General features: G+C 36.0%; 1 protein-coding gene across 3 annotated transcripts in view; it reads left to right on the forward strand.

Annotated features, from left to right (window-relative positions):
- LOC150101749 (corrinoid adenosyltransferase MMAB-like) overlaps positions 1–18,474 on the forward strand; it is a 134,352-nt gene that overhangs the window by 34,145 nt on the left and 81,733 nt on the right. For all 3 annotated transcript variants that reach the window (XR_016549092.1, XM_090401059.1, XM_090401058.1), the window contains exons 2-4: positions 2,267–2,316; positions 11,287–11,435; positions 14,013–14,085. Coding sequence is in view for 2 of the 3 variants with exons in the window: in XM_090401059.1 (XP_090257185.1) it covers positions 2,267–2,316; positions 11,287–11,435; positions 14,013–14,085 (272 nt within the window). In the remaining variant the exon portion in view is untranslated. The remainder of the gene's footprint in view (positions 1–2,266; positions 2,317–11,286; positions 11,436–14,012; positions 14,086–18,474) is intronic.

Raw genomic sequence — 18,474 nt, forward strand, 5'->3', positions numbered from 1 at the left:
GGATGCACTTATCTGTGCATCCTATGCACTAACTGTTTCTTTGATAATTGCTGTTAAGCACCAACTGAGAGTTCACTTATGAAAATACTACTCACTGACATCAGATTGCTTTAGCATTGAATGAGAGTTTTTGCTCTCTATAGGTTTCTGTGCAGTCTCTGAAGAGAACCAGCCTGTTCAAAACAGCTCTCAGGCCAATGAAACTTTATCAAATGCACTAATAAAAAGTGAATATCCAGACACTTGGATATTACTCGTATTCTTTTAAGTAGTGCAAGCTAGAACAACTCTGATATCAATAAGCTCTCAGGTCAAAATTTCAAAACTTCCTAAGTTTCTACATATACTGGACTTTGAAATTATGTTAGATCTTTAATATTCACTATTTCTATATAATTTCCTTGCTGAAATGAAGCTGCATGACTCTTTCTTTGATAATTAATATGAAAAATAAACAATGACCAGAAAGGGACAGTTTTGGGATACCATTCCTTATTACAATTTGCAAATGCCTATCCGAATCTCTCCAGCTTATTAAGTCAGTATCTGACCCCATCCATTTCAGTTTAGCAGTATATCATGTGACAGTCTGTCAAAGGCCTTTGCAAAATCTAAATATATCACTATATATGCATGTCCCTTGTTAACTGCATTCATTACTTATACTACATAAGCAGATCAATAAACCATAAAACCATGATGACCTCCCTCTATCAAACTTGTGCTTACGATCACATAGAACAGTGCTATGAACCCAAGTCAGTGTATTCTAGTTCTCACCACCTTCTTGAACATCTTCACCACAACTTGAAGCACATAGATTGACCTATGATTTGTATCCTCAGTCTTCTCATTACCATTTCAAGTGGAAATGATTTTTATCCTCTTTTCACTCCTTTGGAACATGGCTTGTTGCCTATTATTAAATAGGTGTGCCAAGACTGTCATTATCTCCCTGGAACAATCCTTTAAGACATGGTGATATGACAAGTCCTATGACCTTATTGACTTGATTCCTCATATACCTCCTGCTTGCTTACCATCATTCTCTTCTCCACTACCCTTTATACTCAAGGTTCATAATGATGTCACACTTATGAGAATAAAATGCTCTTGGGAATTGTGCATTGAATATCTCAACTCCATATCTTCTTCAGCAGTTACTAGTCTACCATATTTCATTCATTAATATCATCTTATCACAATCGTTCTTTCTTCTATTTTTCATATAAATGAAAGAATTAGGGTTTTTCTTGAGCTGATTGGCTAATTTCTGCTCATACTGCACTTTTGTTGTCTACTTTCCAATGAGTCATCTTTCTAGTTGCTCTTTATCTCATGTGACTAATTATTATCATTATTCAGCTTATGCTTCTATAGTGTTTACTTCTGTGTTACTTACTATAATCTCTGCATTTATCCATTTTCACCTAACTGTTTGAGTCTTTTGATTGTTTGAATATATTCAAACATTCAAATGTTTGAATTTGATGTTAAATAGCTGTTATTACTCAAGCAGCATTTATCTTCTTTCTGCTTAACTCCTCATTCCATTCCATATAAGCTTTTTATAATCATTGTTGGCCTTGTAGTTCTACATATATTCTTTTCTCATAGAAGTCTTCATATGACTGACCTAACACCCAGGTGAATCAACTCATAGTTCCTCTTCTCATCCGGAGGAAGATGAGATATCCCATCCACAATCACATCCCTCCTGATATTATCAAATCCAAGACTCTTTATCATTGTAATCAGTTGCATGCTACCTAAGATAGTTGTCCCTCAAGAACTAATTAATTTTCCTTATTCTCAGATGCCATTTCTTCATCCCAATCTATTATTATCATTGTACGGCACTTCCATTGAGTCCGAAGACGCGTTGCAGGACCAAATTATCTACACAATCTATCATATCCCTCTTTGAACCCAATATTATATGACCATACTTAATATCACCCATAATGATCACTCTTCTCTTAGAATACAAATTTCCTAATTTTAAAGAGAAGAGACCAGACTGAATTTCCTAAATTATTAGCAGTTGAAAGAACAATGAATGAAATTAGAATTATTATTATTTATTTTTTTTTTAAATCTTCTGTCCTAGATGAAATGCATTTCTGCTATAATTTTTATAAATATGGTTAGGCTTGTTCTTCAGTTTTGAATCAGAATATTTTGATTTTATTTTAATATTATTATAGTTAAAAAAGTAGAATTTTTCATTGTTCTCACTTTTTAATTTTTTTATATATAATTTCAGAACCCCTGTAGTTGAGCATTCAAAAATTTATACACGTACAGGTGATAAAGGTATGTGAATATAGTTTATAATTTTCATCTGCTCCTTGTGTACATAATAGAAATATAATTGTACAAAGTGTATTTTTTTTATAATCTGCAGTTTTGAAGCTATGATATTATTATTAACTTCTGATCTCCATTGAGTCAGAGACCCATCATGGGTGGTACACTATTGCACACAATGCTCATCCAACCGTGTTTTAAACTTATTCAATGTGTCTACATTCACAACACACTCAGGCAATGCATTCCACTCACCTACCGCTCTCTCCATGCAAAGAAACTCCTCACTCCTCCGCTCACATTCTCCAGAAAGTTGATAGAAAACCAGTAAAAATTCACATAATATGCAATTTAATATGTGTCATGAATTGAATACATACCAGTTCAGAAGTTTGTTTTAGTAATACACTTCCCTTTGTCCAGCAGATGGTTGTTTATGTGATTTTTTTATTAAAAAAAAAACAAAAAACTGAAGCTTATATTTGTATGCTTCTCAGGATGTGATGTACAGTGCTAGAGTTTTTGGTTTCATATGATAAAATATTCCACAAAACTGTTTTTCTGCTTGAACACCATCATTATTGTTAAACTCAGTTCACTGATTTCACCGTTATAAAAATGAGTGGGATGCTTAAGGGTCAAAGCAGCATAACTGAGAGAAGAGACCTCCACATAGCCTTTAAAGGAATGCAGAGAACTGACCAGGGCTTCTGACCTAATGTCCAATCCTCACCGTCTCGTGGTGCACCCTATTTGGTATCTACCTGGATACTGAACGAACAAGGATGGGCTGGCAATTTGGGATTTAGCCGACCAAATTGTAATTCTTATTGGCTTAAACCAAATTACAAAATGATGGTACAACATGACAAAATTTTCATGCAAGCTGGGGCATCACCCGGTTAAACAAGGCCCCCGTTGTTTTTGCCAGGGAACCAGGGTGAACTGCAAAAAGTCAGCTACTGGAACAAATCTGAAAGAACACCCTAACTCGACATCAACAGAGTTAAAGATCGGTACTATCAACATAAGAAGCCTGAATGGCAAAGAAATGGAGCTAGCTGACGAATTAGATAAGTACCAGATCGACATAATAGGGGTGACTGAAACAAAAAAGACAAAAACTAGTGAGAGCTTTCTGAGCAATGAATACAAAATGTTATATTCAGGCAATGACAACCAAGGAAAAGGAGTAGCCATTGTATTCAGCACTAAATACAAGGCTAATCTTCTTGAATGGCAGGCAGTCTCAAGTAGAGTGATGTGGGCAAATATCAGAATGGGGAACTGGACGTTGAGACTTATTTGTGCCTATGGTCCCACAAAAGGTTCTACTAAAGTAGAAGTGGAGGAATTTTTTGAGGATTTAGAGAAAGCAACTGACACAATGAAAAAGGAAAAGTTGGTCCTTGTTGGGGATCTAAATAGCAGAGCAAGTAATTATTGTCAGACATACAATAATATATGGGAAAATTTGGAGAAAAGAGCAAAGCTAATAATAATGGCAAATATTTGTTGGATTTCTGCTCAGCACATGGACTGGTTATTACTAACACCATGTTCCAACATAAAAATGTGCACAAATTCACACGAAGAGAAGAGGCAAGAAATAAGAAAAGTCTCATTGATTATGTTGTTATTGATGGTGATGTTTTCTCCCCTTGTGCAGGACACCAGAGTGTACAGAGGATTTGAAATTGGAAATGATCACTATTTAGTCTTGAGCAGGATCAAATTGAATTTCATATTGAAAAGAATAACATGTTTGAAAGTTTTAAAGCGAATAAAAGTTGAGTAGCTCTCAAATATGAACTGTAGGCTAAAATACACAAAGATTGTTGAAGGAAAAATGAAAGAGTTTGAGAACAGGAACCAAACTTTAGAGTGTCAGTGGCACGCCTTGAAGAAAACCTTGATTGATTCAGCCAGAGATGCATGTGGTGACTTTGTCTGCAAGGATAGAAAAATCAGAACTCCATGGTGGACACAGGAAGTTAAAGAGGCAGTGAAGGAAAAGAAGAAAGAATATCAAAAGTTCCTGGCAAATAAGTCAGCTTATGCTCTTAGAGAATACAGAGACAAATGTAAGAAAGCTAAACACTGTGAAAACTAGTTAAACAAAAGTCATGGGAGGACTTTGGCAAGAACATAGAAAATAAATATCAAGAAGGTGGCAAAATATTCTGGAGGTTGTTGAAGAAGCTTAGAAATGGAGGAAAGAGTACTGTAAAAGAGTTAGAGATGATAAAGGTGACATGAAAACGGGAGAAAAAGATATCCTTGACGTATGGAGTAATTACTTCGAGAAATTGCTAAATTAAACAAGAAGTGATAGCACAGTGGTAAAAAACACTCAACGGGCATACAGGCAGGAATACATATCCATACTTGAAGTAGAAAAAGCCATCAAAGGCTTGAAATATGGAAAGGCAGTAGGCATAGATGATAATCCACCAGAAATGCTGAAGCATGGTGGTATCAAAGTCTTTCAGTGGCTGCACTGGATAGTTCAGAAGGCCTGGACAGAGGGACAAATTCCCGATGATTGGAGTATTGCTCTCATAGGACCCATAAGTAAAAAGGGAAATAAAACTGAATGTGAGAATTACAGAGGTATTTCTGTTCTGAGTGTTCCTGGTAAGAGTTATGCAAGTGTACTTGAGAATCGGTTGAGAAAAATTGTGAAAGAAAAGCTTGGTGAAGAACAAGCTGGATTCAGGCCAAATAGAGGCCGTCATGATCAGATCTTCACTTTACAACAAATTGTGGAGAAATCATGGGAATATAACAAAGATCTCTATTTGAGTTTTGTAAATCTGGAAAAGGCATATGACAAGGTGCGAAGAGAGAAGATAATCAATGCGCTACAGTTATATGGTGTCAATGGGGCATTATATCAAGCAATACTTAGTCTTTATTTGAGGTAAGTCAGCAGTTAGAATTGAAGGAAGTAAGTACAGGAAGGAGGTTTAAATTTAAATCTGGTGTGAGACAAGGATATACATTATCCCCTCTGTTATTCATTATCTATATGGATCACATTATGAAGGAAAGTGGTATTAAACATGATATCACAATTGGAGATATTAATGTCAGCTCTTTGCTTTATGCGGATGATGTTATACTTCTAAATAAATCCACTACGAGTCTGCAAGATTCCTTGACTAAATTGAATAACTGCTGTAATAGATATGGTATGAAGGTCAGCAATAAAAAGACAAAGACAATGAAAATAGGCAGAATAGTTGAAAATGTCAACAGTGTTGTGAATGGAGAACCTGTGGAACAAGTAAAACATTTCAGCTACTTAGGCATGATTTTTAGTGAAGATGGTAAATTAAATATGGAAATAGACAACAGAATCAACATAGTTGGAAGAATAGAAAGTCAATTGAATAAATTTATATGGAATAAGAGGGAAATTAGTCGGAACACTAAATTAGCTGTATACAAGACGGTGTTCAAATGAGTTTTAAATTATGGATCTGAGAGCTGGGTCAGAAATAAAACACTTGAGTCTTGGCAAGACTAGAGACCGCAGATATGAGAGTCCTGAGAAAGATTAGATGCGTGAACAGATGGCATCAATGGCAATATTATTATTATTTGACACCTCCAGAGAGTCCAAAGACTCATCGAGGGAGAGTGTGCCAACAGCATCGAACGATTGGTCCCCCTTCCAACTACTTACCGCACTCATATGATATTAACAATGAGGATATTAGGAAAGAACTAGACATTGTCAGCATCCCAGAATGCGTTAGCATAGCTAATCTCAGGTGGTATGGTCACTTAGACAGAATGGGTGAGGAAAGATTAGCAAAGCAAGTGTTCTCTGCTATGTTGGCAGACAAACGACCCAGACGAAGACCAAGATATAGGTGGATTGATATGATACAAAGTCCCTTAGACGATAGAAATATAAGATCTGTTAATATTGGAGTCTTGACAAGTAACACACTGATCTGGAGGAAAATTGCAGATAGGAAGTTAGTAATGGTGTAAATTTTTCATGTAGTACTATCATATCCTGTACATCCCTTGAGGATACATGGCGTGAATTTGATGATGATGATAAAAATGAGTGAAAGGTAGGAACAGCTACTTTGAGTATCATCATCAAATTCCTGATATATATCCTCAGGGGGTGTGCAGGATAATTAGGATAGTACTACATGAAAAGTTACACCATTACTACCTTCCAATCAACAGCTTTCCTCCAAATTAATCTGTTATCTGTCAAAACTCCAACATATTCAATCTCATATTTCTGTCTTTTAATGCACTTTTTACTACATCAGTCTATCTACATCGGGGTTTTCCCTTAGGATCTTTTTTCCTGCCAAAGAGCAGAATACCTGTTTTGCCAATCTTCCCTCTCCCGTGCATTCCTCAATGCTAACAATGCCAAGTCCTTTCCTAATATTCTCATTTTTAATCTGATACTGCTATTTATGCCATCTCTTCACTCCACTAATCTTTCTCAGAATTCTCGCATCAGAGGTCTCCAGTATTTGATTAAGTTTTATTTGTAGCCCAGCTCTCAGATCCAGAAGTTAAAATCAAATGTTATCTTTAAACTTAACAGGAAGTTGGATGCAGCAAACTGCACCAGCGATGGTTAAAAAAAAAAAAAAAATAACCATCACTTTTATTATCAGTCTCATTGTATATATTATAAATTAATAATAATAAAAAAGGCGGGGGAGGATGTCTAAGTAGCCATATTGAAATGATACTTGTTTCCATAGAATGGAGAGTGCTGTTATCAGTAAAACTATGAAAAGATTTGAAGTTAGTTGAGAGATAGAGATCACTTATGTACTGTAAGAAGATTGTGGTTGAGAGTGCAGAACCCTCAGGAGGTTCTCAAGCATTGATAAAGAAATCTGAAAGAGTGACCATAAGTCTCTCCAGATCTCTCTCTGTAGAATATATCCAAGGTGAGTAGGGTTATCATTATTGTTATACAGATATCTCCATAGTTAGATAGGGCTAAATGGCCTCGCCTACTCCTGTATACGGGGATAAAAAAGGCGTCAGCTGATTTTTTTTTTATTTTAGAGGTATCTCCATAGATTCAGAAGACTCATTGCAATAGATCCATTATTCACACTAGCCATTATTTCACACAATACTTATCATACCTCTCCTTAAACTCATTCACTGAAGAAGCACTTACAACAACCCATTTGAATGGGTTGCCAGAGGAGCACCCTCCAAGCAAAAAAAAATTTCTAGTCCTAATATCCCTTTGCTAACCACCCTCTGATACAATATCCATGGGTGATCCCTCATTCTCTCACTTCCTGCCATGTACTGAAAAGTCTTCAGTGTTAGGCCTATAAAATTCCTTTAATAATGTATATGCTTCTACCATGTCTCCTCTTTTTTTTGCTTATCAGCTAGTTTTTGAAGCCCACAGACCATTGATGTATTTTCATAGGGATTATTCAATAGACCCCACAATCTTTAACTCGCTTCTGAATCCTTTCCTCCATTTTTTCATCCCCATGGAATCTGGGTGTCCATATCTGCATGCAGCAGTCCAGATGTAGAAGAACAGTAACATTTCTGCTTGTTAATGTGTTCTTCAACAACCATGTAATTTGATATGCTGTTTTGTATGTATTTGCAATATGACCTCTGGACTTCAACTTCCTGTCCACAGTCTCCCCCAATCCCCTGGTTCTAATCATTTTCCTGCAGTTAATTTCTATTATAGTATACTGCTTATGATCTCTTCCCAAAGTGCATCACCGTAGTCACCTTCATTTACCACCGCTCTTCCCACTTTTGCATCATCAGCAAACAACTGAATATCTTCATCAAATTATTTCCTATATTCTCTTCTTTTCAGCCATTTTCTGTCCACTGCTGGATGAAGGCCTCCTCTAGTTCTTTCCACCTTTCTCTGTTCTTGGCAATTGTGGACCAATTTTCTCAGATAAAATTTGACAATTCATCACTCCACCTTTTTTCAGGACATCCTCGGCCTTGTTTCCCTTCTTTTGGAATCTAGTTCATTAGTATGGTGGTCCATTGCTCATCTTCTCTTCTGGATAGATGTCCGACCTATTTCCATTTTAGTCGCTTATGGTTAAGAATGATGTCAGTGATATGAGTCTGGCTTCTTATTCAAGTGTTTTGCTTCTTATCTTTTAATGTGATACCTAGCATCAACCCCTCCATTTTTCTTTGAGTTGTTGCTAGTTTATTTGCCAGTGCTTTTGTTACAGACCCTGTTTCACAACCATATGTAATGACTGGAAGTATACACTGGTTAAATGTCTTCCTTTTTAAACAGAGTGGGACGTCATTGTTTTGAAAAATGATTTTCAATTTTTTGAATGCACTCCAGATAAGTTATGCTCTCCTATTTATTTACTTTTGGAGTCCATAGTTTAAATCAATGAGATGACCTAAGTATGTATATGAAGAGACTCTCCAAGGAATTGTTTTCTATTATGTTTTTTGCTGTTAGAAAATGATAAAACAATTTTAGTTTTTTCTCTGTTTATATTTAGACTGACTTTTCTGCTTTCATGACCAGGTCTTCTATCATTATATTAAGGTCTTCTGGAGTGTTTGCAAAAATTACGATATCATCTGCATATCTTAGGTGTATTAAGTTTCTGCTATTCATTTTTATACCAAGGTTTGTCCAGTTTATATTATTAAATATTTCTTGAAGGACTGCTGTAAAGATCTTGGATGATAAAGGGTCTCCTTGTCGGACACCTTTTTCGATTGATATTTTATTGCTACTCGTGAAGTTGGATTATTGCTGTTGCAGTGTGGTATATTTCCTGGAGGAGGTCCATATATTCTCCGGGAACTCCCTGATTCTGGCGTGCTTTGATTATTGCATTTAGTTTTAGTGGAATCAAATGCTTTTTCATAATCAATAAAGGCTAAACAGAGAGGCAATTGGTTTTCTTCTGCTTTTTCTGTTATTCGTTTTACATGCATGATCAATTGTGTTAAAGCTTTTATGGAATCCTGCATGTTCTACTGTTGATTTGAGTCTAGAAGAGGGGGTTAACCTGTTTGTTATTACTTTTGTGAAAATTTTGTGCAGATTAGAGAGAATACTAATTGGTCTATAGTTCTTTACTTTTTCTTTGTCTCCTTTTTTAAAATAACAGTCTCAGAGTAGCATTTTTCCAGTTTTCTGGTATCTTCCCCTCATCTAAGCATAGATTTAGTAAGTTTGTGATATGGTTAATTATGTTGTTTCCTCCCCATTTAATTAATTCTATGTCAATTAGGTCTCACCAGGACATTTTTCATTTGTTTTAATGCTTGTTTTATTTCATCTGAAGTGAATGGGGGGGATGAATTCCACATGCGATGGATAACAGTTATTTATATTTGATTTATCTATTGAAGGATCACTGTAGAGCTCTTTATAAAATTCTTCTAGTCTGCTTAGGATTTGTTCTTGGTTCCTTATTGTAGTTCCATTCTTATCTTTTATTGCAGTTATTTGACTTTTGCCAACTGATAAAGGTTTTTTTTATTATTTTCATATTTTTATTGTTTTCAGTTGTTCTTTTATTTTTATAGTGTTATAAGATCTTATTTCATTTCTCATCTTTTTCTTTTGTTTTGCATAGTTCTACATATTCTATTTTAGAAGTTGTCTTGTTTCATATTTTGTCTCTTTTTTTTTTTTTGTTAGTAGTTGTATGGTTTCCTCTGAAAGTTTATGGTCTTTTTTGCTATTTGTTGCTTTTGAATTCATTGGCTGCTGATATTATTACTTCCGTTAAGTTTTTGCTTATTTTATTTATGTCTTCTTCAAATATATTAAGTCTAGTTTTTGACTGAGTTTTTCTTCATAATCCTTCTTCTTGTTTTCAATAGGTTTTAAGTCGTCAAAACTTATATCATTGATGTACAAATTAAACAACAATCCTAAGTTCATTCAGTAATTCACCTGCCTTCTCCTGGACTCAACTTCTCCATAAACCACTCTTTGATATCTATCCATCAGCCACCCTCTAATCCAAATCACCAGTTACATATCCATCCTGCTTTGCTCCAATTCATGCAACAGAGTTCTATGTGGAATCCTGTCAAATGCCTTTTGTAAAGTAGTAGAATCACTGAGTAGCCATTCTCTTATTCAGCTCCATTGTTACTTTATTATAAAAATAAACAAATTACTAAGGCAGGACTTATCCTTCACAAAACCATGTTATCCCTTATAGAGTATCATATTCCCATCTATCCAGTCCTGAATTCTGTTGTTCATCAATTTCTCGGGTACCATAACTACTACTCCTGAGCAAAGATCGGCTGATCGGCCCATAATTTGATGCTTCTGTCTGTATGCAGTAGGACTACTTTGCTCTTTTTCCACTCTACTTTACCTTCCCAGTACTGAGGTTTAAACATCAGAGAAGCTAATAATTTCCTTGCACATTCTCATAATACATTGGCCAATATGCTATTTAATTCCATTACTGTGTTCGCATTGAGGTTCTGTAGTATTTTAAGCACCTACATTTCTTCAACCTCTGTTCTCCCATCAGTCAGTGTCATATCTGGCATTGCAACATCACCTAGATGGTACACCCCCTGCAAAATGTTCATTCAGTAATTCAACTATTTGGTTTGATTCTATGACCTTCCTGCCATCAGCACTTTTTAAAGTCATCCTTCCATAGTCATTCCTTCTTTTACTTATCACATATGCAACCATTGACGGAGCATAATTCCTGTGATATTACTGATAGTAATGTCTTCCCCCCCCCCTCTTTCCTTAGATGATTATTCTTTATTCCTTCATTTCCATTTCCCATTTATTTATCCTCCTTGATTAACCAGGTTTTGCACACCAGTAATCTTTTAGCAAGCAAGCACTCCTGTCCAATCAGTGTCCTAAATTTAGCACCTTTATTTCTCGTACACCTTGTATTAGTATTCAAACATAAATCCATATAAAGATCCATTTTCAAATCTTTTCAGGTACCTCATCTACTTTTACTGGAGAAAGAAGAGCTAAAGATGACGATATATTTGAGGCCCTTGGTACAACAGATGAATTGAGTTCAGCTATTGGTTTAGTAAGAGCACTCCTGGATGATGGTGGAGATATTGACAAAGAATTAGAAAAGGTATTTATTTAAAATAACTGTTTTGCATAGTACTAATACAACTAATTTAGGGTGGTCCATAAGTCATGGAACATAGAAAGGGCTTGTCTTTGTGAAGCAACTGCATAAGTTTTTTTAAAATCACTATTTTTTTTATGAGTTATGAAAAACCACATCACATAAATGCCTTCCATTTTTGGCTGCAAAGACAGGCCCTTTCTTTGGAATGTTCCATGACTTATGGGGCCACTCTGGAATTTTATTGGTGATTGAAATAGTTACTGAATACTTAATATTAAGATGGTTTATTATTCAGATTTTCCATGGATTCATATGATTCACTGTGGGACATCCATTTTAAACAACAGTTTATCATACCATTTCTTAAACACATTCACTTACTCACTGCCAATATCAGGCAATGTATTCCACAGTCCAACTACCTCATTATGATAAAAAAAAATAAAAAAAACCACTCCTCACTCTCTTACTCACCACTTCCATTTGTAGCTTCTAGGAATGGCTCCTTCTCTTGATCTACCATACAAAAGAACTCCCCAGTGTCAATCCTGTAACTACCCCTCAAAAGTTTCAATGTCTCATTCATGTCACTCTCCTTCTTCTATCGACCAAACTCTGAAGTTTGCATATCCTCAATCTCTCCTCATATCTAATGTTATATAGCCCTGATATTATTTTTGTTATCTACCTTTGCACCCTCTCCAAGGTTAATTTATTCCCTTCAAATCACAGTGACTAACTCTGAGTACAGTAATCCAGATCGTGGTCTGATGAGGGCTTTACTTTATACGTGGAACCATAGTTCTGCTATCTCTGCTGGTCAGTGCTCTCCTCAGTATTGCAGCAATTCTCTGCATTACCTTCACCACCTTTGGTGAAGTCACATCTTCCATTATCTTATTGACATCCAGAGAACTTAGCATTTCTAACACACTTTCTTCTTTCACTTCTAAACCTTGAACCCTCTTTTCCAGGATGAAATACCCTAATAAAGTGATCATTAAACAACTTCACTATGTCTTTTGCATCACTTCCTTTACTTTCATTTTCATCTAAGTGGCCACATAACAAAAGAATTCCTTCAGATTTTCCTTATATCTCAGGGCTAATCTGTTCTCATATTCAAGTTTTGCCTGTCTAACTATGCTAATCACTTTCCTAGCCTGTATCTTATCATGCAAAAGCTCTTCACCTTTCTCCTTTTCCATAACCTCCTTTTCATCTGCAGTTCCTGTTTGATATCATTAGTCATCCACTTTGTGCCAAATCTTGTTCTTCTTTTCACTTGAGGTAACAACTTGCCATTGCTATTAATAAATATTTCTTCACTAGTTCCCATGCACTGATGATATTATTTGACACCTCCAGGGAGTCCTAAGACTCATCGAGGGAGGGCACCTACTCTATAACTCTCTGTCTTCACCACTCAACCTTCACCACTCTACTGTCCACCATCACCACTATTATTTTCACAGACAATCACAAACATCCATGCCCATGGCAGGATTCGAACCCGCAGCATTTTGGCTGGAGAGCGGATACACTAACCACTCAGCCAACCAGGCCGGCAATATCTTGCCCTTTCAATTCTTCCATCCATGCTTCTGTCCCAAGCTACTTTCAAAGATTATTATAATCACCTGTCTTATAATTGGAGGCAGGAATGACATTTTGGTTGCAATCAGGTCTTCTGATCTAGAACCAAATCCAAAACTTTTGATCCTGTTATTTCTTCTATTACTTGTTGGCTGAGGCATTTGTCCCTCAATAATTCCAGAAATCCTGTTCCCTTACTACTACATGCTTTTTCCTTTTCCCAGTTTATGCTACTATAGTTAAAATCTCCCATAATGGTCACTCATTTTGCACTTTCCAAACTCGACTGCCTAAACATTTCTTGCTCCTCAAACTCTGTATTTTGCAACATGTCACTAAATATTTTGTCCTCCCCCCCACCTCATACCATATATACTCTCAAAACCATTAGTGCCATTTCCCTCCAAATCCTCCACTCTAAGAGGACACAACTCATCACTTATAAGTGATACTCCATCACCGCATTTGCCCTTCTATTCCTGTCAGTATATCATCTTTATTCAACCATGTTTCACTGATTCCAATAATCTTTGGATCAGCTGTGGCGATCAATGCTACTAATTCATCTCCTTTATTCCTGATACTCCTGCCATTTGTATAAAGAAACATCAATGAATTGTCAGCATTTCTATACCTGTTATTATTTCCTCCAGACTCCATTTGACTCTGCATAGCAGCATATATTCCTCCATCTCTGGATCATCTATCTCTACAAGAGGCTAACCCTGTTTCCATCTATCTTGACAACTTTAGTTTCTCTACACTAATACTCTCACTTGCCTGAGAACAGCATTCTCTTCAAATGCCTATGTCCTTCCTCATTCAAATACAGTCCATCTCTAGCATACAGCTCTCTTCTTTCTTCAAATGCACTCCAAAAAGAGAAAGAGATTATGTCTAAAAAAGATAATCTAATATAAATACTAATTTATATCTTTGCATTTCTGTTATTTAAATGTAATTTGAATTCCTGTTTTTCAGGTTCAGTGTGTGATTCAGGAACTTGCATCTGCTGTTGCCACTCCTAAAAGTTCAGCTCGGGAATCCCATTTAAGTATGACTTTTTTTTCTCTTCCCCAAAATCTTATCTTGATTAAATTATGTCTGACATTTTTTCATAGCTTTTAAATGATAAGATTTTTTTAGCAACAAAATTAAAGTTTATTATATGTTAGTTTTTAGTTTAAAGCAATTCCATGATTGCTTTAAACCTTTGTCTTTATAATTAATTTTCAGTTTTGTTTAAGAATATAAAGTTTTCACTTTTTATTTATTTATTTTTAAATCATAAAATATGCTTTTTTGAGATCAACAATCATATTTGAAAAAAAATGTAACTGAATTTTTGACATATAATTAGGATGCATGACATATAATTGTGTTTAATGAATTTTGAAAAGGGGCAAGCATAAGTCAGCTACCTGAACAGAACATAACCACTTTTATCAGGACTGAAGATAGGAACAATCAGTTTATGAAGAATCAGTGGAAAAGAGATGACACTAGCAGAAGAATTACAAAAATACAGCATTGACATAATTGGGATTACTGAGATAAAGATGATCAAAACAGTTCAGATGCTTTTATATAATAACCAAGATGATGTGGAAAATTTCTGTGGTTATCTTTCATAATTAAAGCAGTATCTGCAAGTAGTAATTTTAATTAACCTTACTAATTTTGTACACTGTCTATCAAGAATGGGAATATCAAAAAAAAAAAAAAACTTTTGTATGATGTAGTTTTGATCCATTATTTAACACATTCATGCTAGGTAGTCAACATGTGTGTAAACTGCCAGCAGGAACTAGCTTTGACATATGTATGTTACTTCCACATCAGGCAGTTGCATTTTCACAAAGCTTACATGACATGTTAGTTGCAACTTTTTCAGTAGAATTTTATTTGTAAAATTAGCATTTGTGAAATGTCATAATGATTTTGAAAATCTCAAATGCAATTCAAACTAATTTTAAGTTATATATACATCTTTGTTTGCTTCAGAAAATTTGCTTTACATAAATTTTGTACTTTCTACCCAGTGATTTCATTATAAGCAGCCTTTACATGTATTTGTCATGTGTAGACAGGAAAGGAATGAGATGACCTGGCATCAAGAGGAAACAGTTGGAATTGAAGAGGGTTCTAAAATAAATAAGCAGAAAGGGAAATGGTCCCAGTTGAGCATGGAGAGATTGCATCGAATGAGTGGTATCAGTGGAACTAGCTGTAGATCCAGGAATGAGCTGTTGTGTTTGTATACAAATGCAAAAAGTGTAAGAAACAAGGTAGATGAAATGGTTGCACTAATTGAGTCTGTTCACCCAAAAATTGTTGGAATAAGTGAGACATGGTTAGATGAGGATGACATCCTGACAGAAATAGATGGAAGGGTATGATGTGTTTCATGAGGATAGAAGGGGTAAAAAGGGAGGGGGGGAGTGCTATTGATGATAGAGAAAGAGTTATGTCCATACAAAGTAGAGATGCAAGAGGGAAATAATGCCAGTGGTTTTGAGGTAGTATGATGTGTGAGATAGAGGTGAGTGGAATGAAGTACTTCGTTGGATGTTGTTATAGATCAGGTAATGTGGATGGTAGTGATAATCAAATGTATGATCAAATTAGCCAAGCAAATAAGTAAAGAGTGATCATTATGGACTACTTTAATTATTGCAATATAGATTGGAATGATGGGATACAACTGGAAGTAAAGAAAATGAGTTTCTTGAGTTTTTGAGGGAATATAACTACCTCAGACAGTATGTAACAGAGGGCACACGAGGATTAAGGGTCTTGGATTTGGTCATCTCATCAGAGGATGTAATTATAAATGAGGCGTCAAATCATCCGCCAATTGGTGAGAGTGACCATGAGGTGATTACCTGTGTGGTTGCCAGTAGTGTGAGGACCTCTGTAAGAAAAGGGTATATGTGGAACTACAAGGGGGAGAGTGATTATGAAGAGCTCAGGAGATGGCTTGCGGGTGTATCATGGAATGAGGAGTTAGCTGGAAAATAGATCAATGCAGCTTGGGGGATTTTCAAAGACTATCTAGTAGATACAATGTCTAAATGTGCTCCAAGGGTGAGAAGGTTAAATAAGGTAGGTGTGAAATGGATGAATAAAGAGATTAAGCATGCAATACAGAGAAAAAGGGCATTATGGAGGCATCATAAGAGAAGTGGAAATAACCAATTCCATGAAGATTACAAAGACCAGGCAAGGCAGATGACTTAATTCGTGAGGGTAGCTAAAGTGAGGTATGAACAGCAGTTAGCTAATGAAGCCAAAAAGAATCCTAAGGAGTTCTTTCAATATGTAGCCAGCAAAAGAAAGGATGACATTGATTGGAGAAAATGGTATAAAGACAGCTGCTGCAGAAATTGTGGTGGAGATATTTAATGAGCAGTTCATAAAGGTCTTTCAATCTTGTGAATGTGACTTCGAGAGATTGAGAGCAGTTGATGATGGGGAAGAGAGACCGACTGTAAGTGAGCAAGAGGTGTATGGGGAGTTGAACAAATTAGATGTAAATAAGGCTGTGGGATTTGATAATATATCACCACGTATTCTGAAGGAATATGCCAGAGAGTTGATGCCAGCCTTGACATTTTTTTTCTTTTAATACGAGTCTTGCACTGGGTCAAGTTCCTAAAGAGTGGAAGGAGGGGGCAAGATTGTGCCACTTCATAAAGGAGGTGATAGAACTCAAGCATCAAACTATAGGCCTATCTGTGTGTCAGGTGTTGTGGATAAGTTATTGAAACTTGTGAGAACTAGGATCCAGAATTAGGTTGCCAACAATGGTATTATCTTTGATGGACAGCATGGATTTGCTAAAGTGAAGTCATGTTTTAGTAATCTACTTACTTACAATAAGGTGACTGCTTCCTTGGACAGAGGAGAAGGATGCACAGTAATATACTTAGATTTCGCAATGGCTTTGACTAGATTACTGAATGATAAGTTGATAGTCAAACTAGAGTGAATGGGGTTGGATATTACACCCTCTGTCCAAAACGAAACCGAACTTTTGATAGAAAATAAAACACAGGCCAATTATAATTATTCAAATCATTTATTTCAATCAATATACTCTCCCTGCTTCAATACAATGTCAATTAATTTGTTAAATGAGTTTTTTTTATATCGGTTTTTGGGATACTGTTGAGGGTCGTCGTTACTGCCGCTTGAATGTTTCAATGGTGTCCTATCGCTTTGCTTTCATCGGCAAATGACATTGGGGGAAGAGAAAGAAGTGACAGGGTGCTCAATCAGGTGAACACGGCAAGTGATCCAACACACAAGCTTGGTTTTGCTCAAAAACTGTCTCATAGTGTTTGAACAATGAGATAGTGCATTATCATGCAAAATTGACCAGCTGCCTGCATCACGATATTCATGCTGTACGCGACGAATTCTCACTATCAATCGCTTCAAAACTTCGAGATAAAACTCGCCATTGACCGTTTGGCCAGGCAAAACGCATTTTTGAGGATAATGCCCTTGGAATCATAGAAACAAATCGCCATTGCCTTTACTTTTGATTTCTCCAAGCGACTTTTTTCTGGATGCCCCCTCTTCTGGTGCTTTGTTTCAGGCTCATATTCAAAACACCACGTTTTGTCACCAGTAACGATCATTTCAGGGAAGTTTGAGGCCTTATGAGCAGTTTTAATTAGGTCCTTGCAGTGTTCAATTCGATACATTTTGTTGGTTATTGGCCAACTTGTGGTGAAAAAATCGCAAATTCAATTTACGAAGGCCCAAACTCTCTGTCAAAATGTTGTGCATAGTTGATTTTGGAATCCCCAATTCATCTTCAATCAATCTCACTGACGATTTTGGGTTTTCTTTGATGAAATCACGCACTTTTTGGATGTTAACTTCGCTCAGCACAGTTTATGGATGGCCTGACTTTTCTTCATCCTCAAATATCTCTCACAACCACTTTGAAATCTCTTAAACCACTCATAAACTTGAGTACGGGATGAGCATTCATCACCATATGCTTTTTGAAGCATTTGATGTGTTTCGGAAAAACTTTTATCAAGTTTGACATATAAGTCAATTGCAGCTCTCTGTTTGAAACTCATTTTCAGACCGTTCGTCAAAACACACCATCACTCTTGGCCCTATAACTTGCCTTCTAATGAAATAAATGTCATAAACAGTTGACACTACACTAATGAAGTATGCCACTTTTGACAACAAAAATATACAACAGGTGGTGCCACTAGTTTCTTCTATTTTCAAAAAGTTCGGTTTTTTTTTTTTTTTTTGGACAGAGAGTGTAGATTAGTACATTGGATTGGAGACTGGCTATTTGATAGGTATCAACAAGTTCTGTATGGGGGAGCGATATCCAGGAAAAGTAAAGTCACTAGTGGTGTGTCTCAGGGGTCTGTTTTAGGACCATTGCTATTTATATTAATGATAT

This window comes from Typopeltis vanoorti, chromosome 11 (assembly GCF_054136105.1).
Source record: "Typopeltis vanoorti isolate ZY-2024b chromosome 11, IOZ_Tvanoo_1.0, whole genome shotgun sequence".
Classification (NCBI taxonomy): Eukaryota; Metazoa; Arthropoda; class Arachnida; order Uropygi; family Thelyphonidae; genus Typopeltis; species Typopeltis vanoorti.